Genomic DNA, 26,190 nt, shown 5'->3' on the forward strand with positions numbered 1-26,190 from the left:
ACACAATTGTCACAAATCAGTCTGTTATTCTATCCTGAAATTACGGGCCAAGTCATAGAATCTGACAGTTGGAAAGAAGCTATTAAATGAACATATCACCATCATGCGTGACTCAGGGTTGCTCTGAGGTCTATAAGAACAAACGTGAACGCTCACTGAAAGCTATCAATCACTCTACGAATACAGGATGCTGGTCTCACTATCCTGTAATGAGACAAATCAATAGTTGTTGAACTTCTCAGAATACAAAGAAGAGAATCTATTAGGCTTGTGAAGGGGTGAAGAAAATTCTCTCCCCTCTACAACTTCTGAAGGTTTGATCATTTGAGCCTAATAAAGAAACTGATAATAGATCAACAGCAAGAAAAGGCATACAAATGTATTACATGCACACGCATACATGGGAGTCACAGGAATAAGAAAACTCGAAGGGCCAGATGGTTTAAGTTTTAATACCATCCTGAAGTTACAGAAAGAGTAGGGGTTTAGATCATGGCAAAACAGGTTATGGGAGGGAGGGATGGAAAGGCCTGGCTAGGGAAGGTGGTCTTGTTATGCAAATGAGACCTCACAGGTAGCAGCCTTGAGAAAGGATACTTGGTAGCCTGTGGTATGTGGTAAACTTCTCTATTAGACCTTCAAAGGTGTCAGACTCTCAATCTCTTGGTTAATCTGTCCTAGGTCTGAACATGGGGGATGGGGTGGGGAGAAGGTGTGCTCAGAAAAAGCCTGGCTGTTTATTTCACTAATGCAGATTTTCCCTAAAGATGCAAATCTCCACAAACAGCAGCTTTTCAGAGCTATTCGTGTTTGCAGTTTCTCTAACACATCTTGAAATATACAGAAGAGGTGTATTTCGGGTGAGATATTCTGGTTTCCTTTACTTCAGTAAACAAGGAAACTGAGTTTCCATGTGAACAAGTGGATTCTTTGAAAGACCAGGTCTGCACTTGTATCCCAGAACTTAAAGTATAACAAAAAAAAGAAAAGTAAAAAGAAAGACCAGGTCATAAAGCCAATGAGAGCAGCTACTCAGGCCTCTTTCATCCTTTATAACCTGATACACGAACTACCCTGTGAATAGTGTCGGGCACAAAGAGCCATTTGGTATGTATTTGCTGTGTCTAAGTTCCTAAAAAACAACTGAACGAGGATATATGAAAAAAAGAAAAGGCCGGGCGCGGTGGCTCACACTTGTAATCCCAGCACTTTGGGAGGCCAAGGCGGGCAGATCACCTGAGGTCGGGAGTTCGAGATTAGCCTAACATGGAGAAACCCCATCTCTACTAAAAAATAATAACAATAATAAATAAAATACAAAATTAGCCAGGCATGGTAGCACATGCCTGCAATCCCAGCTACTCAGGAGGCTGAAGCAGGAGAACTGCTTGAACCCAGGAGGCGGAGGTTGCAGTGAGCCGAGATGGCACCATTGCACTGCAGCCTGGGCAACAAGAGCAAGACTCCGTCTCAAAAAAAAAAAAGAAAAAAAAAGGCCGGGGACGGTGGCTCACACCCGTAATCCCAGCACTTTGGGAGGCTGAAGCGGGTAGATCACGAGGTCAAGAGTTCGAGACAAGCCTGACCAACATAGTGAAACCCCGTCTCTACTAAACATAAAAAATTAGCCAGGCATGGTGGTGCATGCCTGTAATCCCAGCTGCTAGCTACTCAGGAGACTGAGGCAGGAGAATCGCTTGAACCCAGGAGGCAGAGGTTGCAGTGAGCAGAGACTGTGCCACTGCACTCCAGCCTGGACAACAGAGTAAGGCTCTGCCTCAAAAAAAAAAAAAAAAAAAAAAAAAAAAAAAGCCTGGAGTGGTGGTGTGAGCCTGTAGTCCCAGCTACTTGGGAGGCTGAAATGGGAAGACTGCTTGAGCCAGGGAAGACAAGGCTGTAGTGAGCCATGATCGTACCACTGTACTCTAGCCTGGGTAACAGAGTGAGACCTTGTCTCAAACAAAAAAAAAAAAGGTCAGGCATGGTGGCTTAGGTCTGTAATCCCAGCACTTTGGGAGGCTGAGAGGAGCAGATCACCTGAGGTCAGGAGTTCGAGACCAGCCTGACCAACATGGAGAAATCCTGTTCTCTACTAAAAATACAAAATTAACTGGGTGTGGTGGCGCATGCCTGTAATCCCAGCTACTAGGGAGGCTGAGACAAGAGAATTGCTTGAACCCGGGAGTCAGAGGTTGTGGTGAGCCAAGATCACACCACTGCACTCCAGCCTAAGCAACAGGAGCAAAACTCTGTCTCAAAAAAAAAAGTCCCCAAAGTCTTGTGCAAGAATGTTCAGGGCAGCTTTATTTATAATAGCCCCAAGTTGGAAATAACCCAAATGTCTAATATCTGGCAAATGGATAAACAAATTAATACAATAAAAACAATACTCAGCAATAAAAAGCAACACTCCAAGAACATGAGTGAATCTAAAAAGTTATGCTAAGTGAAAGAAGCTACATACAGAAAGGTACATACAGCATAATTCCATTTACATGAATAAGCAAAATTTACCTACAGTGATTGGGTGTATGGCAGGGATTAACTGGGAAACAGCACAAGGGAACTTGCTAGAGGTTTGGAAATGTTCTCAAGGAATGTGGGTTACATTACAGAGGCATTTGTCAACTCAATAAACTACATTTAACTGTGAATTTTGCCAGGCACGGTGGTTCACGCCTATAATCCCAGCACTTTGGGAGGCTGAGGCAGGCAGATCACCCGAGGTCAGGAGTTCAAGACCAACCTGGGCCACATAATGAAACCCTGTCTCTACTAGCAATACAAAAATTAGCCAGGCGCAGTGGTGGATGCCTGTAATCCCAGCTACTCGGGAGGCTGAGGCAGGAGAATCGCTTGAACCCAGGAGACGGAGGTTGCAGTGAGTCAAGATTGCACCATTGCACTCCAGCCTGAGCAACAAGAGCAAAACTCTCATCTCAAAAAAAAAAAAAAAAAAAAAAAAAAAAAAAAAAAAGGCGAGCGCAGTGGCTCACGCCTGTAATCTCACTTTGGGAGGGAAGGCGGGTGGATCACAAGGTCAGGAGTTCAAGACCAGCCTGACCAACATGGGGAAACCCCGTGTCTACTAAAAATACGAAAATTAGCCCAGAACACGCCTATAATCCCAGCTACTCAGGAGGCTGAGGCAGGAGAATCGCTTGAACCCAGGAGGCGGAGGTTGTGTGAGCTGAGATTATGCCACTGCACTCCAGCCTGGGCATCAGGGCAAGACTCGGTCTCAAAAAAAAAAAAAACAAAAATTTGTAGTACATAAATCACAACTCAATAAAAGAAAAAAATAAAGAGACAAAAAAAATGATCTCTAGTAATAAATACCTTAAGTCTCCCAAAGTAGCTTGGCCCAGAATTTTAAAAATAGTAATAATAATAAATACCTGAAGTCAATATACTTTATTTCAGGACTGAAGGAAAACTTTTATTATTCCAAGCCAAAACCAAAACACATGCACAACTTTTAAAAGTAAAACAGTGAAAACAGAACAGATTAAAACATCACTCAGGGCCGGGCGCGGTGGCTCAAGCCTGTAATCCCAGCACTTTGGGAGGCTGAGACGGGAGGATCACGAGGTCAGGAGATCGAGACCAGCCTGGCTAACACGGTGAAACCCCGTCTCTACTAAAAAAAAAAAAAAAAAAAACTAGCCGGGCGTGGTGGTGGCGCCTGTAGTCCCAGCTACTCGGGAGGCTGAGGCAGGAGAATGGCCGTAAACCCAGGAGGCGGAGCTTGCAGTGAGCTGAGATCCGGCCACTGCACTCCAGCCTGGGCGACAGAGCCAGACTCCCTCTCAAAAAAAAAAAAATCACTCAGGCTTCCACAGGAGGCCTACATGCCGCCGCTTGTGCTGCCGCCATGTCTCTAGTGATCCCTGAAAAGTTCCAGCATATTTTGCGAGTACTCAACACCAATATCGATGGGCGGCAGAAAATAGCCTTTGCCACCACTGCCATTAAGGGTGTGGGCCAAAGATATGTTTGTGCGGTGTTGAGGAAAGCAGACATTGACCTCACCAAGAGGGCAGGAGAACTCACGGAGGATGAGGTGGAACGTGTGATCACCGTTACGGAGAATCCACGCCAGTACAAGATCCCAGACTGGTTCTTGAACAGACAGAAGGATGTAAAGGATGGAAAATATAGCCAGGTCCTAGCCAATGGTCTGGACAACAAGCTCCGTGAAGACCTGGAGCGAATAAAGAAGATTCGGGCCCATAGAGGGCTGCGCCACTTCTGGGGCCTTCGTGTCTGAGGCCAGCACACCAAGACCACTGGCCACCGTGGCCACACCATGGGTGTGTCCAAGAAGAAGTAAGTCTGTAGGCCTTGTCTGTTAATAGTTTATATACCAAAAAAAAAAAAACAAACTCAGACCATATACCAACCATGGGTTTTTAAGCTGTCAAGTAAATCACCAAAGTTCTCTAGCCTCAGTTTTCTCATCTGTAAAATGGGAATAAGAAAATCTACCTCACCAGCAATATGTAAAAATTAACCTTATGCAAAGCATCTAGTAAAGTACCTGACACTCAGAGCCTTAGTAAATGGTATTGGTAGGAATCAACAATGAGAAAACATATAAAAAAGATCCACTTTATCTATCTTGCAAAACAGGAAATTACTTAAATGAGCCCTTATTGTGGACTCTTTTACTTTTTTAGGTTTTTTTTTTTTTTTTTTTTTTTGAGACGGAGTTTTGCTTCTGTTCCCCAAGCTGGAGTGCAATGGCACGATCTCGGCTCACTGCAACCTCCGCCTCCCGGGTTCAAGTGATTCTCCTCTCTTAGCTTCCCAAGTAGCTGGGGTTACAGGCACAACCACGCCCGGCTAATTTTTTATATTTTTAATAGAAACAGGGTTTCATCATGTTAGCTAGGACTCAAACTCCTGACCTCAGGAGATCTGCCGGACTCAGCCTCCCAAAGTGCTGTGATTACAGGCGTGAGCCACCGCGCCCGGCCTGGACTCTTATTTAAATATCTGCCTTTTCTGAAAACTCTCCACTTTCTTTTATTATTATTATTATTATTTTATTTACTTTTTTTTTTTTGAGACAGAGTCTGTTGCCCAAGCTGGAGTGCAGTGCCGTGATCTCGGCTCACTGCAACCTCTGCCGCCCTGGTTCAAGGGATTCTCCTGCCTCTGCCTCCCCAGCAACTGGGATTACAGGTGCCTGCCACTGCACCCAACTAATTTTTTTTTTTTTTTTTTTTTTTTTTTTGAGACGGAGTCTCGCTCTGTCGCCCAGGCTGGAGTGCAGTGGCGCAATCTCGGCTCACTGCAAGCTCCACCTCCCGGGTTCACGCCATTCTCCCGCCTCAGCCTCCGAGTAGCTGGGACTACAGGCGCCCGCCACCACGCCCGGCTAGTTTTTTGTATTTTTAGTAGAGACGGGGTTTCACCATGTTAGCCAGGATGGTCTCGATCTCCTGACCTCGTGATCCACCCGCCTCAGCCTCCCAAAGTGCTGGGATTACAGGCTTGAGCCACCGCGCCCGGCCATACCCAACTAATTTTGTAGTTTTAGTAGAGATGAGGTTTCACCATCTTGGCCAGGCTGTTTTTGAACTCCTGACCTCATGATCCACTCACCTCGGCCTCCCAAAGTGCTGGGATTATGGGCGTGAGCCATCCACACTCGCCCCCACGCTTTTTTTTTTTTTTTTTTTTGAAATAAGAGTCTTGCTGTCGTCACCTAGGCTGGACTTTCTGCCTCCAGAGTTCAAGCAATTCTCTTGCCTCAGCCTCCTGAGTAGCTGGGATTACAGGCGCATGCCACCACGACAGAATAATTTTTGTATTTTTATTAGAGACGGGATCTCACCATGTTGCCCAGGCTGGTCTATAACTTCTGACCTCAAGTGATCTGCCTATCTCAGCCGCCCAAAGTGCTTACAGGTGTGAGCTTCTGTGCCAGGCCTCTTTTTTTTTTTTTTTTTTTGAGACAGAGTTTTACTCTGTCACCCAGGCTAGAGTGCAGTGGCACAATCTTGGCTCACTGCAACCTCTGCCTCCCGGGTTCAAGCAATTCTCCTGCCTCAGCCTCCCGAGTAGCTGGGATTACAGGCCTACACCACCGCGCCTGTCTAATTTGTATTTTTAGTAGAGACGAGGTTTTACCACGTTGGCCATGGTTGGTCAGGCTGGTCTCGAACTCCTGACCTCAGATGATCTGCCCGCCTCGGTCTCCCAAAATGCTGGGATTTCAAGCGTGAGCCACTGCACTTGGCCTCTTTTTTTAAGAGACAGGGCACACTCTGGTTGCCCAGGCTGGAGTGTAGGGGTGCAATCACAGCTCACTGCAGCTTCAAACTCCTGGGACTCAAGCTGGGACTACAGGTGTGGGCCACCACACCTGGCTCATTTTTAACTCTCCACTTTCTGATAACTGACTCCATTCCATACAGATTGCTGGCTGAGAGAAGGAGTTAGGACAAACTAGGGAAGGTGCCTCGTTTTACAGTGGTCCTGCTCCCTAGTCACACAGCACTCTCTTTAAAAAGTTCACGAATGTCAAAGTTTAGGACAACCAAAGAGTGAGTTATAGAGAAACGCCACACTCTGAGACGAATTCAGGAGTCCTTTATTAGCCGGCGACCCAGAGACAGCTAGTGCTCAAAATTCTCTCCGCCCCAAAGAAGGGGCTAGATTTTCTTTTATACTTTGGTTTAGAAAGGGGAGGCGGGGGAGTCCAGTTAAAACAATCTTACAGAAGTAAAGTAGGCCAAAAGTTAAAAGGATAAATGGTTACAGGAAAGCAAACAGTTCCAGGTGCAGGGGTTTTAAATCTATCACAAGGTGATAGACGCGGGGCTTTGGGTGCTATTAACTGGGTGAATTCCTGGGAACTGCGGATATGGCTTGCCACAGTGTCTTATCAGTTAATTGCATTCTTGGATGCGCTGGGAGTCAGCTTGCACAAGTTTAAGTCCTTGAGGAAGGGGGTGGCTAAGGGGCTGCAAGTGAAGGCGCCAAGATGGAGTCTGTCTGGCTCTCTTAGCTAAGGGAGAGTCAATTCAGATTAGAACAAGGTAGGGTATCACAAAATTATATTCAAAGGTCTGAGTGAAACTCATTACTTAAAAAAAAAAAAATCAAATGGCTTACATTGCCTTGCGAAACGCAAGACTATTTATAAAGATTACCAGTACTTAAGCAAGGTTTCCCAGAAATAGGGTTTACCTAAAGCAACATTTTTATTCACATCTGCTAGAAAGCTTTCTAATTATCTTTCAAAAGGCCATTTATTTCCAAATGCTAAGACAAGCACACCAGTAACTACTTTCCACAGAGAGTGTGCTCAAACAGTAGACAAAGCATGCTGAGTACTCTTGTATCACACCAACTCTGGCTGGCTGGATTACAGCCAACAACAGGGCTCAAGTAGGATTTATCTTTCCTGTAGATCACGTAGTACATTTGCCTAATGCAATGCCCTAGATTTCACAAATTACATTCACTGATGTACTTGCAAGTCGGCAGATTTGAACATTTTCAAGGAAGGCAGACACTTGTATAAAACAGTCTGTCTTGATCATCAATAAAAGCACCAACTATTTTGAGCCACCTACTATCCTTTTGCTATAATTTTCAATTTCGGTAAATAATTTATTGGCTTTCAGCAAAGTCGAGGTTTAGCTAATATGCTGATGTTCCATCTGTATTTACACTGCACAGTAAGAACCCACAAACGCTAAATATGTTTGAAATATTTTCAAGCCAAAAATTTATATTGTGTGGCCATGATAGACACTGACTAAAGGAAACTTGAAACTATAAATAGCACAGTGAACACCATATGCCTGGGGTGAAATGTTTTGCTTAAAATGGTACAAGGAAGGGGTTCACAGTTAAGACAAAAAGTCCATATTCTATCCAAAAATGGGCCCAATAAACAAACAAACCACACACACACATACTCCTAACTCATTAAAGAGATAATTTTTCTCGGCGGGGCGCAGTGGCTCACTCCTGCCTGTAATCTCAGTACTTTGGGAGGCCAAGGAGGGCGAATCACGAGGTCAAGAGTTCGAGACCAGCCTGACCAATATGGTGAAACCGTCTCTTTTTGTAAAAATACAAAAAATTAGCTGGGCATAGTGGCGGGCGCCTGTAATCCCAGCTACTCCGGAAGCTGAGGAAGGAGAATCGCTTGAACTCGGGAGGCGGAGGTTACAGTGAGCTGAGATCGTGCCACTGCACTCCAGCCCGGGCCACAGAGTGAGACTGTCTCAAAAAAAAAAAAAAAAAAAAAAGAAAAAAAAAACCTCACTGAAAAAAGTTACATATGCCATTTGTCTACCATTTTCAGGGCATTTCCTCGCGATGCAGTGGTATTCACTGCAAAGCAACTCGGGTCTAACTCTCCATCATGATGTCACAAAACCCAAAATGCAGTGGAATCCGACTCAGTGCTGGTGCAGTCTAGGGGTGCCAACAACCAGTGCAGTGCCGGCAGGTGCAGGGCAAGACTCCATCAGGTTTCCTCACTACCTCTGAAAATCACTGCTCCTCATACAAAAAGACTTTAAAAGTTCCAACCAGGAAAAAAAATGCCAGATTATGCCTGCTAAGTCTGTCAAGAAAAGGTCCCAGGACCAACTGTCCATGGGCAGGAAAAATGTGGGTGGAAAATGGCTTCCCCGGGCAGATGGAAATGCAGTAAATCCCACTCACATCCCTTCCCGGAGTAAGGGCGTTAAAACATGGCTGGGGGGAGGGGACCTATTCACAAGAGGATGCCAAGAACCCCCAACCACTTCAACTCGGGATCCGAACGTGCGACGGCGTGAAAGCGCAGGCGACCTTAGCGGAGACGCGACCAGGGAACGAGCATCGACAAATCCGCAACCCTGACCACACAGCTGCAAAATATGCGCCGTCCCCTCCGCGACAGCCGTAGCCGTCCGCAGCCGTCGAAACACAAAGCCCACGGGTTTTAAGAAGAAAGGAAACACGTGCTCAGCAGATAAGCTCAAGAGTTTCTCGGCCCCGGGTGCTCCGTACGCGACGCCGCAGAGCTGCGCGGAAGCTGGAGACCGGCGACCCGCACCACCTGGGCGCCAAGGCTCGGGTGCGGCCCTCCACCCCGCGCCCCTGGCCTCCCCCGCTGTCTGCGCTGGCCCGGCCGGGGAAGCGCGGACGCGGCACCCAGAGAATTAAGTTTCTAATAATACAACTTTAGGCGGATAAGCGCGCCTCACCCCACCGCGAGGCCGGGCCAGAAGCCCAGCTCGGGGCGCGGAATCAACCCGGGGTCCGGCGCCGGGCGCGCTGCGCTCACCAGATACCAGACGCCGAGCAGGATGGTGCCGGTGCGGACATGGCAGCACAAGCAGCAGCTGTTGGAGTAGAACCGCGTCCAAGGCGCGACCATCTTCATCGCTCCCGGCGCAGTGGCGCGAGCGCGCGCCCAAGTTTTCAGGGAGCGTCGACCGCCTCGCCTGGGGCCCGCCGCGCCGCTGCTGACGGCTCCTCCGCCGCTCCGGCTCCCTGCCCTCTCGCCCGTGCGCCCGCCGGCCCGCTCCTCGATCCCCCGAGATCTCCTAGCGTCTGCTGCGTCCGGACCCTGAGCTCCGAAGGCGGTGGCGGCGGGGGAGGGGGCGGGGCGGACTCGGCCATGTGACCCGGCCCGTGACGTCATCGCGGGCTCCAGCCAGCTGCGGGAGCAGCGAGCCCCGGGTGAATAAATCCATCAGCGTGCACCCTCGGGCGGTCTCCTAGTCGGCCATCAGTGGAGGTCCCGGCCTTCCCTTTTTCATCTGGCCATTCGTGTAACTGCATTCCGTAGTCGAGATTCTTTTAGTCTAGTTCCTTGTGGTTTTCTTCCCTTCTACTACTTTTTTTTTTTTTTTTTTTTTGAGAGGGAGTCTCGCTTTTGTCGCCCAGGCTGGAGTGAAGTGGCACGATCTCCGCTCACTGCAGCCTCTGCCTCCCGAGTTCAAGCGATTCTCCTGCCCAACCGCCCCAGTAGCTGGGATTACAGGCGCCTACCACCAGACCCGGCTAATTTTTTGTATTTTTAGTAGAGGTGTGGTTTCACCATGTTGGTCAGGCTGATCTGGAACTCCTGGCGTCAAATGATCCACCCGCCTCCGCCTCCCAAAGTGCTGGGATTATAGGCGTGAGCCACCGCACCCGGCCCCCTTCTACTTCTATCTTGCAGGTAATCGATACAGCTCCTATCACTCTTATCTTGCACGAGAGGAAGGAAAACTGCGCGGTGCTCTTCCAGTCAATTGCAGTACTTTGAACCACCACGGAGAGCAATTTGTCTCCGCTTCCCAGCTCAATTACTGTGGTAGTAATCTTTTCCTAGAAAATAGGATGTATGTCAAGGACATCCTTGCTGTGCTTCAGGTAGCATTTTTAATCATGAGTGCAGCTCTAAAGATTCAGCCCCAGCCTGGGCAACATGGGGAAACCCTGGCTCTACAAAAAATACCAAAATTGGCTGGGCGCAGTGGCTCACGCCTGTAATCCCAGTGAGAGACAGGACTAGTGAATTTTCTGGGGCGACTAAGAATTCCTAAACCTAGCTGGGGAAGGTGACCGCACCCACCTTTAAACAGGGGGCTTGTAACTCAGCTCACACCCGACCAATCAGGTAGTAATGAGGGCTCACTAAAATACCAATTAAGCTAAAAGCAGGAGGTAAAGAAATAGTCAAATCATCTAATCCGAGAGCACAGGGGGAGGGACAATGATTGGGATATAAACCCCAGGCATTCGAGCTGGGAGTGGGCAACCCCCTTTGGGTCCCCTCCCACTGTATGGGAGCTCTGTTTTCACTCTGTTAAATCTTGCAACTGCACATGCTTCTGGTCCATGTTTATTCCACTACAAGCTGAGCTTTCCCTCACTGTCCACCACTGCTGTTTGCTGCTGTCGCAGACCCGCAGTTGACTTCCACCCCTTTGGATCTGGCAGGGTGTCTCCTGCGTTTCTGATCCAGCAAGGCACCCATTGCGGCTCCAGTTTGGGCTATAGGCTCACCATTGTTCCTGTGTGGCTAAGTGCCCAGGTTCATCCTAATGGAGCAGAGCACTAGTCGCTGGTTTCCACGGTTCTCTTCTAATAGAGCTATAACACTCACTGCATGGCCCAAAGTCTCATTCCTTGAAATCTGTGAGGCCTAGAACCCCAGGTCAGAGAACAAAAGGCTTGCTGCCATCTTGGGAGCTGTGAGAACAAAGACCCACCCATAACACCAGCACTTTGGGAGGCCAAAGGCGGGCGGATCACCTGAGGTCGGAAGTTTGAGACCAGACTGACCAACATGGAGAAACCCCATCTCTACTAAAAATACAAATAAAATTCGCTGGGTGTGGTGGCGCATGCCTGTAATTCCAGCTACTGGGAAGTCTGAGGCAGGAGAATGGCTTGAACCCAAGAGGCGGAGGTTGCAGTGAGCCGAGATCGCACCATTGCACTCCAGCCTGGGCAACAAGAGTGAAACTCGGTCTCAAACAAAACAAAACAAAACACAAAATTAGCTGGGCTTGGTGGCATGTGCCTGTGGTCCCAGCTACTCCAGGGGCTGAGGGGGGAGAATTACCTGAGCCAGGGAGTTCGAGGCTGCAGTGAGCCGTGATTGTGCCACTACACTCCAGCCTGGGCGATGGCAGTGAGACACTTCTCAAAACAAAAAAAGAAACAGTCATCCAACCAGTTACACAAGGCCTCTGCAAGACACAACACAGTGTTAGAGATAGTGAAAGATAGTTCTATGCTTTGGAGGAGTTTATTTCCTCCCAACTCGTGTTTCGTCTAGAAACGCCCTTGTCTGCGGTTAGCCTATGGACTACTGTCAAAGCCAAGAATCTGAGATAAGTTAGATTATTAGCACGGTTGAAAGTTTTATTTCAGACATGCAGAAAAAAAAAATTGATTCAATCTAAATTTCCTAAAATCAGGCTAAATAGGAAGAAAGATACTGTTAAAACTATTCAGTTACAGATCTGGTTAGTTTTAAAAGGCTTTAAAGCTGCAACTTTCTTACTAAGTAGCTTTATCCTGGAACCAAGAGCCATCCCTACCTTGTCAAGCGTAGGCCCTTAATCAGAAATGATAAGTAACATTATTTGGGGAGTTAATCAGAAAACCAAACAAAAAGCTCCGTTTTTGTTTTGTGTTTTCTTTCTTCTTCATCGTCTTTTTTTTTTTTTCAGATGGAATTTCACTCTTGTTACCCAGGCTGCAGTGCAATGACGCGATCTGGGCTCACCACAACCTCCGCCTCCCGGGTTCAAGCAATTCTCCTGACTCAGCCTTCCAAGTAGCTGGGATTACAGGCATGCGCCATCACACCTGGCTAATTTTGTATTTTTAGTACAGACCGGTCATGTTGGTCAGGCTGGTCTCAAACTCCTGACCTCATGTGATTCACCCGCCTCAGCCTCCCAAAGTGCTGGCATTACAGGTGTGAGCCACATCGCCCAGCCTTGTTTTGTGTTTTCACTACAAAATTCTGGTTTCTTCAAGTTGAATAATGAAGAACAACAACAAAAATTCTGGTTCCTTTCACATTGGAGATCATTTTCTCTGTGGGATCTTCCATTTAAAATTTAATTATGCCCACGGCCACTTTTTAAAATATATGTGTATATACTAGTTAAGTGCAGTAGTGACCACAGGCAAAAGAGTAGAACAAGGAGTTCCATCTGTAACTGATCATGAACAATCAATTGAGATAACTCACTACCTTCAGACAATCAGCCATTTCTTTTTTTTTGAGACAGAGTCACGTACTGTCACTGGGCTGGAGTGCAGTGGTGCGATCTTGGCTCACTGCAACCTCCGCCTCCCAGGTTCAAGCGATTCTCCTGCCTCAGTCTCCCAAGTAGCTGGGATTACAGGTGCCCACCATGTCCAACTAATTTTTTGTATTTTTAGTAGAGATGGGTTTTCACCATGTTGGCCAGGCTGGTCTTAAACTCCTGATCTCAGGTGATCTGGCCGCCTCGGCCTCCCAAAGTGCTGGGATTACAGGTGTGTGCCACTGCGCCCGGCCCACAGCCACTTTTTTTTTTTTTTTTTTTTTTTTTTTTTGAGACGGAGTCTCGCTCTGTCGCCCAGGATGGAGTGCAGTGGCATGATCTGGGCTCACTGCAAGCTCCGCCTCCCAGGTTCACGCCATTCTCCTGCCTCAGCCTCCTGAGTAGCTGGGACTACAGGCGCCGGCCACCACACCGGCTAATTTTTTGTATTTTTAGTGGAGACGGGGTCTTGCAGTGTTAGCCAGGATGGTCTCAATCTCCTGACCTCGTGATCCACCTACCTTGGCCTCCCAAAGTGCTGGGATTACAGGCATGAGCCACCACACCCGGCTATAGCCACTTTTAATATAGGACAAGCATTTGTGCTCTGAGAAAAAGCGGAGACATGTGATCAGAATGGGAAATGGTATCTTGAAAGAGACTTTTTCAACAATTAAACTCCAGCAAGCTCCCATAGTTACCTTCCCTTTTTCCCTCCCCACCAGAATTTCATATTCATTAGGCAAATCAATCATTGATTAAAGGGAATTTTATATTTTAGAAATCTTACTATTCAAGATCTGAACTTACAGACAGTTGCCAAATTTCTCTAGATAAGAAAATAAAGAATAGAGGGAATCTAACTGGAGAACAAAACAAAGAAAAATGCCTTTGCAGTTAAAGTTTATTAAATAAAGCTTAGTGTCAATGTCTTTGGAGTTGTACTTGTTTGAGTGCAAGAGAGTATGGGAACTGGCTTCCAAAGGATAAATGAAACTGCCTTTGCAAAATTATAACTAAGGAAATTATGACAAGTGAAAGACATCAGATCTAACCAACTCTATCTTGCCTCTAATCTCTGAACTGTCCTTGTCCATTCCTGGGCATAGGCCGAACTAGCCTTAGGAAGGAATTTAGTTTATAGTTTAAATAATAGCCCCTCCCAAAAGCTAAACTGTCCTTGTGAAATGAATAAAAGGCCACCAGCCACCAAGTTAGAATGAGAGGGGCTGGAATTCTAAGTATTACCAGCCATTGTACTGGAGGTTGTAAGATTCGCAACTTCCACAATTATTCTTAAAGGTAACATCAGTGTTGAGAACCTAAGATCCGCCTTTTGAGATGTCTTTTTAGGTTTTTGCATTTCTAACAACCGGATGGCCCCACCTGGACCTGCCAACCAGTTCTGTGCCCCCGACCCAGGAACTGACTCAGCATAAGAGAACATCTTCCACTTCCTCTGATTTCATCCCCGAGCCAACCAATCAGCACTCCAGATTCACTGGCTGCCCCTCCCTACCCACCAAATTATTCTTTAAAACCCTGATAAAGGCCGGTCGCGGTGGGTTACTCCTGTAATCCCAGCACTTTGGGAGGCCGATGCGGGTGGATCACCCGAGGTCAGGAGTTTGAGACCAACATAACCAGCATGGCGAAACCCTGTCTCTACTAATAATACAAAAATTAGCCTGGCGTGGTGGCGGGCACCTGTAATCCTGGCTACTTGGGAGGCTGAGCCATGAGAATAGCTTGAACCCGGGAGGCGAAGGTTGCAGTGAGCCGAGATCGCACCGCTGCACTCCAGCCTGGGGAACAGGGCGAGGACTCCGTCTCAAAACAAACAAACAAAAACAAACCCTGATCTTCCACCAGCCTTCCATGCAACCAGTTCTGCATGAATTATTCTTTATTGCAATTCTCCTGTTTTGATAAATCAGCTCTGACTAGGCAGTGGGCAAGGTGAACCCCTTGAGCAGTTACACTGAGGCTTCGCAAGGAACTTAGTCACAGTTGGGTTATTCTTTTCATTTTTTTGTGGGGCGGGGTGGGCAGTATTATTTTCAAACAACCACATATTTAACTGACATACTGATTGCAATAGTAGAGTTATTTAGAAAAGTCACCTGGTTGGCTGGGTGTGGTAGCTCACACCTGTAATCCCAGCACTTTGGGAGGCAGAGGTGGGCGATCACGAGGTTAGAAGATTAAGACCATCCTGACCAACATGGTGAAACCCCGTCTCTACCAAAAATATAAAAAAATTAGCCAGGCGTGGCAGCGCGTGCCTGTAGTCCCAGCTACAGGTGACACAGAGAGACTCTGTCTCAAAAAAAAAAAAAGTCACGTGGTTTTAGGCCCGGCACAGTGGCTCACACCTGTAATCCCAACACTTTGGGAGGCCAAGGCAGGTGGATCACCTGAGGTCTGGAGTTCGAGACCAGCCTTACCAACATGGAGAAACCCCATCTCTACTTAAAAAAAAAAATACAAAAAATTAGCGTGGTGGCACATGCCTGTAATCCCAGCTACTCGGGAGGCTGAGGCAGGAGAATCGCTTGAACCCAGGAGGCGGAGGTTGCAATGAACCGAGATCAAGCCATTGCACTCCAGCCTGGGCAGCAAGAACAAACTCCGTCTCAAAAAAAAAAAAAAAAACGAAAAGAAAGAAAAGTCACCTGGTTTTCTGTTTGTTTGTTTGTTTTGAGAAGGAGTCTTGCTCTGTCACCAGGCTGGTGTGCAGTGGTGCACTTGATCTCGGCTCACCACAATCTCCGCCTCCCAGGTTCAAGTGATCCCTCCTGGGTTCAAATGATTCTGCCTCAGCCTCCCAAGTAGCTGGGATTACAGGCAAGCACCACCACACCCAGCTAATTTTTGTATTTTTAGTAGAGACAGGGTTTTACCATGTTGGCCAGGATGGTCTCGATATCTCGACCTCTTGATCTGCCCGCCTTGGCCTCCCAAAGTGCTGGGATTACAGGCATGAGCCACCATGGCCAGCCTGTTTGTTTTGAGAGACAGGGTCTCATTATGTTGCCTAGGCTGCTCTCAAGCTCCTGCTCTCAAGTGATCCTCCTGCCTCAGCTCCCCAAGGTCTTAGGATTATAGAAGTGAGCCACTCTGCCTGGCACCACACTGTTCCTTTTCTGCCAGAACTAAGGATGACAGCCCCCATAACCTTGGTAAGGTTTCTTACAGTTCACTCGCACCTTCTCCTTCATTCTTCACTGGGGCCTTCCTTACCAGATTTTATTTATTTATTTATTTATTTTTATTTATTTATTTTTTTTTTTTTGAGACGGAGTCTCGCGCTGTCACCCAGGCTGGAGTGCAGTGGCCGGATCTCAGCTCACTGCAAGCTCCGCCTCCCGGGTTCACGCCATTCTCCTGCCTCCGCCTCCCGAGTAGCTGGGACTACAGGCGTCCGTCAACTCGGCCGGCTAGTTTTTTGTATTTTTTAGTAGAGACGGGGTTTCACCGTGTTAACCAGGATGGTCTCGATCTCCTGACCTCGTGATTCGCCCATCTCGGCCTCCCAAAGTGCTGGGATTACAGGCTTGAGCCACCGCGCCCGGCCCCCTTACCAGATTTTAAACACTTCTCACTTTTAGGACTTTAGGACTTGCAGCCTCTTTGTCACCCAGGCTTGTCTTTTTTCTTTTCTTTTTTTTTTTCTTTGAGACAGGGTCTCCCTGTGTCTTCCAGGCTGGAGTGCAGTGGTGCGATCTCGGCTCACTGCAGCCTGCATCTCCCGGTTTCAAGCCTCAGCCTCAGCCTCCTGAGTAGCTGGGCTTACAAGTGTGTGCCACCACGGCGCAGCTAATTGTGTTTTTCATAGAAACGGGGCCAGGCGCAGTGGCTCACGTCTGTAATCCCAGCATTTTGGGAGGCTGAGGCGGGCAGATCACCTGAGGTGGGGAGTTTGAGACCAGCCTGACCAACATGGAGACACCGTCTCTACTAAAAATACAAAAAAATTAGAGTGTGGGGAACGCGGCGGAGCTGTGAGTGGGCAACTCCGGTCCCTGAGGTCTGGATTCTTTCTTTCCTACTGAGACACAGCGGAGCCAATCCCAGGAGCCCAGTAATGGAGAGGCCCAAGAAGAAGAACCAGCAGCTGAAAGTCGGGATCCTACACCTGTTCAGGAGACAGAAGAAGATCAGGATAGAGCTGAGATCCAAGTGCGTGACATGGAAGGTGATCTGCAAGAGCTGCGTCAGTCAAAGACCGGGGTTAAATCTGGATTTGGGTGCTGGCGTCAAGGTGAAGATTATACCCAAGGAAGAACACTGTAAAATGCCAGAAACAGGTGAAGGGCAACCACAAGTTTAAATGAAGACAAGCTGGCCGGGCGCGGTGGCTCACGCCTGTAATCCCAGCACTTCGGGAGGCCGAGGCGGGCGGATCACAAGGTCAGGAGATCGAGACCACGGTGAAACCCCGTCTCTACTAAAAATACAAAAAATTAGCCGGGCGCGGTGGCGGGCGCCTGTAGTCCCAGCTACTCAGGAGGCTGAGGCAGGAGAATAGCATGAACCCGGGAGGCGGAGCTTGCAGTGAGCCGAGATCGTGCCACTGCACTCCAGCCTGGGCAACAGAGCGAGACTCCGTCTCAAAAAAAAAAATAAATAAATGAAGACAAGCTGAAATGACGCTAACTGGTTTTATATTAGATATTTGACTTAAACTATCTCAATAAAGTTTTGCAGCTTTCACCAAAAAAAAAAAAAAAAAAAAAAAATTAGCCAGGCATAGTAGTGTATGCCTGTAATCCCAGCTACTTGGGAGACTGAGGCAGGAGAATTGCTGGAAACTCGGAGCCGGAGGTTGCAGTGAGCCGAGATCGTGCCACTGCACTCCAGCCTAGGCAACAGAGCAAGACTCTGTTTCAAAAAAAATATAGAGACGGAGTTTTGCTCTGTTGGCCAGGCTGGTCTTGAACTCCTGGCCTCAAGTGATCCTCCCACCTCAGCCTCCCAAAGTGTCTGAAGTCACCACGCCCAGCCTCCCTCATTTTCTTATACTCCAATTTTTCTCTCTCCTTAACCTTCTTCTGAGTTCAGCTATTTCCCAGCTATTTGTTAGGGAACGTTTTTTCTTTTTCTTTTTCTTTCTTTCTTTTTTTTTTTTTTTCTGTTTTTGAGAGTGAGTCTCATTCTGTTGTCCAGGCTGGAGTGCAGTGGTGTGATCTTGGTTCACTGCAGCCTCCACCTCCTGGGTTCAAGTGATTCTCATGCCTCAGCCTCCCCAGTAGCTGAGATTACAGGTGCCTGCCACCACATCGGGCTAATTTTTATATTTTTAGTAGAGATGGAGTTTACCATGTTGCCCAGGTTGGTCTCGAACCCCTGATCTCAGGTGATCCACCCGCCTTGGTCTCCCAAAGTGCTAGGATTACAGGCGTGAGCCACCGTGCCCGGCTGGTGAACGTTTTTTCTTTCCACTAGATAAAGCCACCCTTTCAAATCTCTTCTTCTCTATGGCCAATTGCATTTCAGTCTCTCTGTTAGAAATTCAAATTACCCAATATTAATTTGAGTGCCCACTATGGACAAAACATAAAGACATAAAGGCTGGAAAGATTAGTAACGTTTTGTTCCTGCTCTCAAAGCAGACCACTGAGGCTGGACCCAGTGGCTCAAACCTACAATCCCAGCACTTTCAGGGGCCAAGATGAGAAGATTGCTTGAGCCCAGGAATTCAAGACCAGCCTGGGCAACAAAGCAAACCCTGTCTGTACAAAAATTTTAAAAATTAGCCAGGCATGGTGGCACATGCCTGTGGTCCCAGCTACTCAAGAGACTAAGGCGGGAGGATCACTTGAGCCCAGGAGGGCAAGGTTACAGTGAGCTGTGATCACGCCATTGTACTCCAGCCTGGATGACAGAGTGAGACCATCTCAAAAAAAAAAAAAAGTGGACCATCTAGCCTAGTGGCACAAGTCACTGTGATGTAAGTCAGCATGTATGATGTATATCATTAAAAATAAAACATTTCAAAAAAAGGCTGGGCGAGGTGGCTCACACCTGTAATCCCAGCACTTTGGAAGGCCGAGGCGGGTGGATCAGCTGAGGTTGGGACTTTGAGACTAGCCTGACCAACATAGAGAAACCCTGTCTCTATTAAAAATAGAAAATTAGCTGGGCGTGGTGGCACATGCCTGTAATCCCAGCTATTCAGGAAGCTGAGGCAGGAGAATCACTTGAACCGGTAGGCGGAGGTTGCGGTGAGCCGAGATCGCGCCATTGCACTCCAGCATAGGCAACAAGAGCGAAATTCCGTCTAAAAAAATAAAAAAGTAACAAAACAAAACAAACCACTAGGAAAGCAGGAAGAGATTAATTACAATTGTGGGGAGTTCTTATTTTAGTTGGGTCTTGCGAAGGGTGAATACACCACAAAAGGTGAAGGAAGAGACACGTGCCTCAGGAATTGGATTGGACCGGAAAGTCCTTTGGGGGTGGGAAGGTTTCATTTGAACTACCTCCATAACCTAGGCAAGGGTCTATCTCAAGAGAGACCTCAGGACCCCTCTAAAGGCTGAGAAATTCAGAGCTACATGTAGGTAGTTTTCCTGGAAAGGAAAACCTAGATGTGTTAGAAAAGAAATTCATGTACCTATGCACATGGTGCTGTTGAATGTGTGTGTGTGTGTGGTGTTTTTTTTTTTTTTTTTTTTTTTTTTTTTTGAGACAGAGTCTTACTCTGTCACCCAGGCTGGAGTGCAGTAGTGCAATCTCGGTTCACTGCAACCTCTGCCTCCCAGGTTCAAGCGATTCTCCCACATCAGCCTCCTGAGTAGCTGAGATTACAGGCGTGCGCCACCATGCCCCACTAATTTGGTATTTTCTGTAGATCCAGGGTTTCGCCATGTTTCCCAGGCTTGTCTTGAACTCTTGGGCTTGGGCTATCTGTTCACCTCAGCCTCCCAAAGTGCTGGGATTGTAGGAGTGAGCCACCGCTCCGGGCCCATATCTTAGTTTGGGGTAGATCAGAGAGGGCCTCCCAGAAATGGTGACATCTAAGTTCACACTTACAGGATAAGGTGAAATTGGCCAGGTAAAGAGAAGCAGAGGACTACCCAGGGCAGGATGGAAACAGGACGCACATGGGATGGGCAGCTGGCAGGCCTGCAGGGTCATAAACAGCAAGGAGCACAGTAACTGAGGGTTCACATTGGAAAGAAAAAGGGACAGAGCTGAGAGAGGTAAGGGTAAGGAACTTTCAGGGGTGTCAGTGTGTGTGGGGGTAGGTAACAGAAGGTAAAAAGCTTTTTTTTTGAGATGGAGTCTCACTCTGTTGCCCAGGCTGGAGTGCAGTGGCATGATCTCAGCTCCACTGCAACCTCCACCCGCTGGCTTCAAGCAATTCTCTGCCTCAGCCTCCTGAGTAGCTGGGATGACAGGCGCGTGCCACCATGTCCAGCTAATTTTTGAATTTTTAGTAGAGATGGGGTTTCACCATGTTGGTCAGGCTGATCTCGAACTCCTGACCTTGTGATCTGCCTGCCTTGGCCTCCCAAAGTGCTGGGATTACAGGCGTGAGCTACTGCACCCAGCCCTGTTTGGAGTATGTTTCCTGAGGAAAGTGGGGAGCTATGAAACTACTGGAGGTTTCATAACTAAAATCCACATGACTTGATAAATTCACGTCACAGGAGGCTTAAGGTACATACCAAAGAGGCAGGATTGGCCACATAATTTGTGGGATCCAGTGCAAAAGGAAATTTTGAGGCCTATTTTTGAAAAAGTATTAAGAATTTCAAGATGGCAACAGTAGGACATTAAATGAAGCATGCAGTCCTTCTAAGCACAAGTCTCTAGCAAGTTCCACTGTCCAGGGTCCCACTGCTCAGGTTTCACTGCTCCGGTCACACATCCAGATTTTCCAGGTCACAGTGCCCAGGCCCCACTGCTCAGGTCACTCTGCCCAGGTCACACTGCCCAGCTCACATCACCCATATCACACAGCTCAGGTCACACATCCAGGTCACACATCCAGATTATCCAGGTCCCACTGCTCAGGTCCCACTACCCAGGTCCACTGCCCAGTTCACACCACCCAGATCACACAGCTCAGGTCACACATCCAGGTCACAGCTCAGGTCACACATCCAGGTCACACATCCAGATTATCCAGGTCCCAGTGCCCAGCTCACACTGCTCAGGTCACAAGTCTAGGTCACTTTGCCCAGGTCCCACTGCTCAGGTCACACTGCCCATGAAGTTGGCCCTGGAGATAGGCTTCATATCTCTGTTAGAACTTAAAAATAAAACTAAACAGAAATAAATATATATATGATACAGGGTCTGGCTCTGTTGCCCAGGTTGGAGTACAGCGGTGCAATCACAGCCCACTACAACCTCTGCCTACCGGGCTCAAGTAATTCTCTCACCTCAGCCTCCAGACTATCTGGGACTACAAACACGTGCCACCACACCTGGCAAGTTTTTGTGAGTTATTTGATAGAGACAGGGTTTCACCATATTGCCCAGGCTGGTAAACAAAAGAAAATTTTGTGAGCTCTCTCATTTTTGTCAGAACACAGGGAACTGCTTCCCGGAGGCCATGATAATTGTGAGTTTCATAGGAGTGAGAGGAGGAAAATAAGTAGTATGCCAGATGATTCATTAAAGAATCTGGCTCTTGTCCAGGGTCAGGCCTGTGAAGGTCAGAATGTGGAGCTGGTTCCAGTCCTGAATTGCAGCCAAGGTGGAAGTCAAGAATTATGATTGATATGTTCTCAGAGATCTATGTAATTAATCACATATTTATTAAAGCACATTTGGGGTTTGGCCAGGTTCTGGACTGGGGTTGTGAGACAGAGTACATTAAGACAAAATCCCTGCCTCCGAGAAACTCAAAATAACAATGTTCCCAGAAAGGGGTCCCAAATCCAGAACCCAAGAGAGGGTTTTTGGATCTTGCACAAGAAATAACTCAAGGCAAGTTCATAAAGTAAAGTGAAAGCAAGTTTATTAAGAAAGTAAAGGAGGGCCAGGTGCAGTGGCTCATGCCTGTAACCCCAGCACTTGGGAGGCCAAAGTGGGCGGATCACTTGAGGCCAGGAGTTGGAGAACAGCCTGGCTCACATGATGAAACCCAGTCTCTACAAAAAAAGTAGCCAGGTGTGGTGGCATGTGCCTGTAATCCCAGCTACTCAGGAGGCTGAGGCAGAAGAATCGCTTGAATGCAGGAGGCAGAGGCTGCAGTGAGCCGAGATCGACGAGAGGCTCCGTTTCCGCCCCCTCCAAAAAAAGGAATAAAATAAAGAAATAAAGGAATAAAGAATGGCTACTCTATAGGCAGAGTGGCGGCGTGACTGCTCCACTAAGGATACTTATAGTTATTTCTTGATTATATGCTAAACAAGAAGTGGATTATTCATGAGTTTTCCAGGAAAGGGGTGGGCAAGTCCCGGAACTGAAGGTTCCTCCCCACCATTTTAGACAATGTAAGTTAACTTCCTGACATTGCCATGGCCTTTGTAAACTGTCATGGTGCTGGTGGGAGTGTCTTTTAGCATGCTAATATATTATGATTAGTGTATAAGGAGCAGTGAGGATGATCAGAGGTCACTTTTGTCGCCATCTTGGTTTTGATTGGATTTGGCTGCCTTCTTTACTGCAACCTATTTTATTAGCAAGGTCTTTATGACCTGCACCTTGTCCTGACCTTCTATCTCATCCAGTGACTTAGAATGCCTAGCCTCCAGGGAATGCAGTCCAGTAGTTCTCAGCCTCATTTTACCTAGCCCCTATTCAAGATGGAGCCACTGTGGCTCCAACGTCTCTGACAATAAGAGACAAAGATGGGCAGATGCAGTCATTAGTGGTAGATTTGTGCAGCTAACAGTAAAAACAAACAAAAAACAGTATTCTGATTAATGGTGATATTATTGTTGTAACCAAGCGAGTTATAGGGAGAACGCCACACTCTGAGACTAACTCAGGAGTCCTTTATTGCCGGCCACCGAGAGACGGCTAGAGCTCGAAATTCTCTCAGTCCCGAAGAAGGGACTAGATTTCTTTTTATACCTTGTCCTAAATAGGGGAGGGGAAGTCTAGCTAAAGAAATTTTTTTACAGAAGCAGAACAGGCAAAAAGTTAAAAGATGAATTGTTACAGAAACAGTTACAGGAAAATAAACAGTCCCAAGTTCAGGGGCTTAAATTATCACAAAGTGATAAACGCAGGGGCTTTGGGTACCATCAACCGAGGGCATTCCCAGGAGCTGCTGGTACAGCTTGCCTCAGTATCTTAAATAAGCGCATTCCTGGATGTGCTTGGAGTCAGCTTGCAACAGTTATATCCTTAAGGGAGGGTGACAAGGGGCTGCAAGCGAAGAAACCAAAATGGAGTCTGTCCAGCTCTCTCAGTTAAGAGAGAGTCAATCAGGTTAAAACAAGGTAGGGTATCAATTTATGGCATCAATGTTTAAAATTTGGAATGCAATCAAATATATCTGTATCGGTCACAGTCCGGTCAGGAAAACAACCATTCTAGATATTTCAAAAAGAGGCAATACAATACGGGGAATTGTTTGCTGTAATAAAATATTTTACAAGTGTCATCTTGACCGAGTTTTGAAGCCATGGCTAACAATTCGGAATTCCCTGTCACAGGCAGTTTGCTAAGGCCTCACCCCAACTACTTCCCTTATCACGCCTGGGTTACAATATGCACAGATTCAGGGCCAGAGACCCCGGGTACTTTTCAGCTCAGGAATGGCCCTTTCTTGTTTGGTCACAGAATTGTCAAAATACCCAAACTCCAGGAAGCCCTAAAACCTCCTTTGCATTACAAAAGCCACCTCAGACACTTTCAGCTTGCTGTTACTCTTCCTGGTGCAACTCCCGTGTGGCCGACTTCTCTCCTTTGGAGAAGTAACAGAGAGTTCTGCCTTTCACCCAGCCCAGCGTCACTGTGTCCTGTCTCACCAACGGAGACCCCTTCAGGCTTTTCTGAAGATTGTGTCAAAGGTGGAGAAGGAAGGTCCTGCCCCTCCCAAAGCCCAGGGTAAGGCAAAGGCCTTGAAGGCGAAGAAGGCAGTGCTGAAAGGCATCCACAGCCACAGCGAAAAAGAAGATCCTCAAGTCACCCAGCTTCTAGCAGCCCAAGACACTGCAGCTCCTGAGGCAGCCCAAGTCTCCTCGGCAGAGCATGCCCAGCGGAAACCAGCTTGACCACTGCACCGTCAGCATGTTCCACGGGCCCCCTTAGTCTGCCCAGAAGATGGAAGACAACAGCACACTGTGTTATTGTGAGTGTTAAAGCCTGCGTTGCGGCTCAGAAAACAATATACCCAGCCTGCGTGGTGGCTTGAGCCTGTAATCCCAGCACTTTCGGAGGCCCAGGCGGGCAGATCGCTTAAGCTCAGGAGTTGGAGCCCTGCCTGGGCAATATAGTAAGAACCCCATTTCTACAAAAAATACAAATTAAAAAAAAGTTAGCCAGCATAGTGTCGCACTCCTGGAGGCCCAGCTACTCAGGAGGCTGAGGCAAGAGAACTGCTTGAGCCCTGGAGGTCAAGGCTGCAGTGAGCCGCAAATGCGCCACTGCACTCCAGCCTTGATCCCGTCTTTAAAAAAAACAAAAAGTCAGCTAAATATGGGTAGCCGCTACATAATGTGTTCCTAGAAATAAATATGAAACCAGAATGTCCACAAGCTGACACTGTAGAGTTTCTGTTCCCAGAGAGCTTAAAAATCTTTCTAATGACATCTGAACTTTTTTTTTTTTTTTTTTTTTTTTGAGACGGAGTCTTGCTCTGTAGCCCGGGCTGGAGTGCAGTGGCCGGATCTCAGCCTCAGCCTCCGGAGTAGCTGGGACTACAGGCACCCGCCACCTCACCCGGCTAGTTTTTTGTATTTTTAGTAGAGACGGGGTTTCACCATGTTAGCCAGGATGGTCTCGACCTCCTGACCTCGTGATCCGCCCGTCTCGGCCTCCCAAAGTGCTGGGATTACAGGCTTGAGCCACCGCGCCCGGCCTTTTTTTTTTTTTTTTTTTTGAGACGGAGTCTCGCTCTGCCGCCCAGGCTGGAGTGCAGTGGCCGGATCTCAGCTCACTGCAAGCTCCGCCTCCCGGGTTCACGCCATTCTCCTGCCTCAGCCTCCCGAGTAGCGGGGACTACAGGCGCCCGCCACCGCGCCCGGCTAGTTTTTTGTATTTTTTAGTAGAGACGGGGTTTCACCGTGTTAGCCAGGATGGTCTCGATCTCCTGATCTCATGATCCGCCCGTCTCGGCCTCCCAAAGTGCTGGGATTACAGGCTTGAGCCACCGCGCCTGGCCTGAACTTTTTTTTTTTTTTTTTTTTTTTTTTGAGATGGAGTCTGGCTCTGTTGCCCAAGCTGGAGTGCAGTAGGGTGATCTCGGCTCACTGCAACCTCCATCTCCCAGGTTCAAGTGATTCTCCTGCCTCAGCCTCCAGGAGTAACTGGGACTACAGGCACGCGCCACCATGCCTGACTAATTTTTGTATTTTTAGTAGAGATAAGGTTTCATCATATTGGCCAGGCTGTTCTTGAACTCATGACCTCAGGTGATCCACCCGCCTCGGCCTCCCAAAGTGCTGGGATTATAGGCGTGAGCCACTGTTCCTGACCTGTTTTTTTTTGTTTTGTTTTGACACAGGATCTTATTCTGTTGCCCAAACTGGAATGCAGTGGTGTGATCACGGCTCGCTGCAGCCTTCACCTCCTGGGCTCAAGTTGTTATGCCCAGACTGTTTGTTCCCCAAAGAAGACCACCAGAGTCCAGAGTCAAAGCCAAGCGGCAAGGATCTTTACTACAAGTTCGAACTTGGTCCCTCCTTTACACAGTATACAAGAGGGCCCCGAACAATGCGAGCGTTTGCTTTTTATAGCCCGAAAGTTGTAGGGGAACAAAGAAATTCTTTTGGCTCCTGCGCTTTCAGTAACCTTGAACGGCTGTCTCCTTATCGGAGACTTTCCAGGTGGTGTTTGTACTGAGCTCAGGGAGTTTGAGAGATATATGGTGGTGGGATGGGAGGATGGGATGTGTTTGTGCTAGGCTCAGGGAGTTTTGAGCCCGGGGCTGAGGAATGTGCCCAGCTCCTTTCAAAGTGATCCTCCTGCCTCAGGCTCCTGAGTAGCTGGAACAACAGGCACGCACCTAGGGTACTGCAAGTTTCTTTTCTTTTCTTTTTTTTTTTTTTTTTTTTTGAGACAGAGTCTCGCTGTGTCTCCCAGGCTGGAGTGCAGTGGCGTGATCTCCGCTCACTGCAAGCTCCGCCTCCCGGGTTCACGCCATTCTCCCGCCTCAGCCTCCCAAGTAGCTGAGACTACAGGCGCCCGCCACCACGCCCGGCTAGTTTTTTGTATTTTTAGTAGAGACGGGGTTTCACCATGTTAGCCAGGACAGTCTCGATCTCCTGACCTCGTGATCCAC

At 47.8% G+C, this 26,190-nt stretch overlaps 4 protein-coding genes across 4 annotated transcripts in view; 2 read left to right on the top strand and 2 right to left on the bottom strand.

The window, feature by feature from the left end:
- Window positions 1–10,346, bottom strand: part of LAPTM4B (lysosomal protein transmembrane 4 beta) — a 70,214-nt gene extending 59,868 nt beyond the window's left edge. Inside the window, exon 1 of the mRNA XM_050800543.1 lies at window positions 9,302–10,346. Coding sequence (XP_050656500.1) covers window positions 9,302–9,661 — 360 coding nt within the window. The 5' untranslated portion in view covers window positions 9,662–10,346. The remainder of the gene's footprint in view (window positions 1–9,301) is intronic.
- The window catches only part of ERICH5 (glutamate rich 5), a 700,842-nt gene that overhangs the window by 298,825 nt on the left and 375,827 nt on the right, over window positions 1–26,190 (bottom strand). The gene's annotated exons all lie outside the window — the stretch shown is intronic.
- Window positions 3,842–4,291, top strand: LOC126960844 (40S ribosomal protein S18-like). Its single transcript, XM_050800608.1, has one exon. The coding sequence runs from the start codon at window positions 3,875–3,877 to the stop codon at window positions 4,268–4,270; it is 396 nt and encodes a 131-aa protein (XP_050656565.1). The 5' UTR covers window positions 3,842–3,874; the 3' UTR covers window positions 4,271–4,291.
- On the top strand, window positions 16,791–17,123 carry LOC126960855 (X antigen family member 1). The gene has a single exon (XM_050800621.1). The coding sequence runs from the start codon at window positions 16,864–16,866 to the stop codon at window positions 17,107–17,109; it is 246 nt and encodes an 81-aa protein (XP_050656578.1). The 5' UTR covers window positions 16,791–16,863; the 3' UTR covers window positions 17,110–17,123.

Source organism: Macaca thibetana, chromosome 8 (genome assembly GCF_024542745.1).
Source record: "Macaca thibetana thibetana isolate TM-01 chromosome 8, ASM2454274v1, whole genome shotgun sequence".
Taxonomy (NCBI): domain Eukaryota; kingdom Metazoa; phylum Chordata; class Mammalia; order Primates; family Cercopithecidae; genus Macaca; species Macaca thibetana.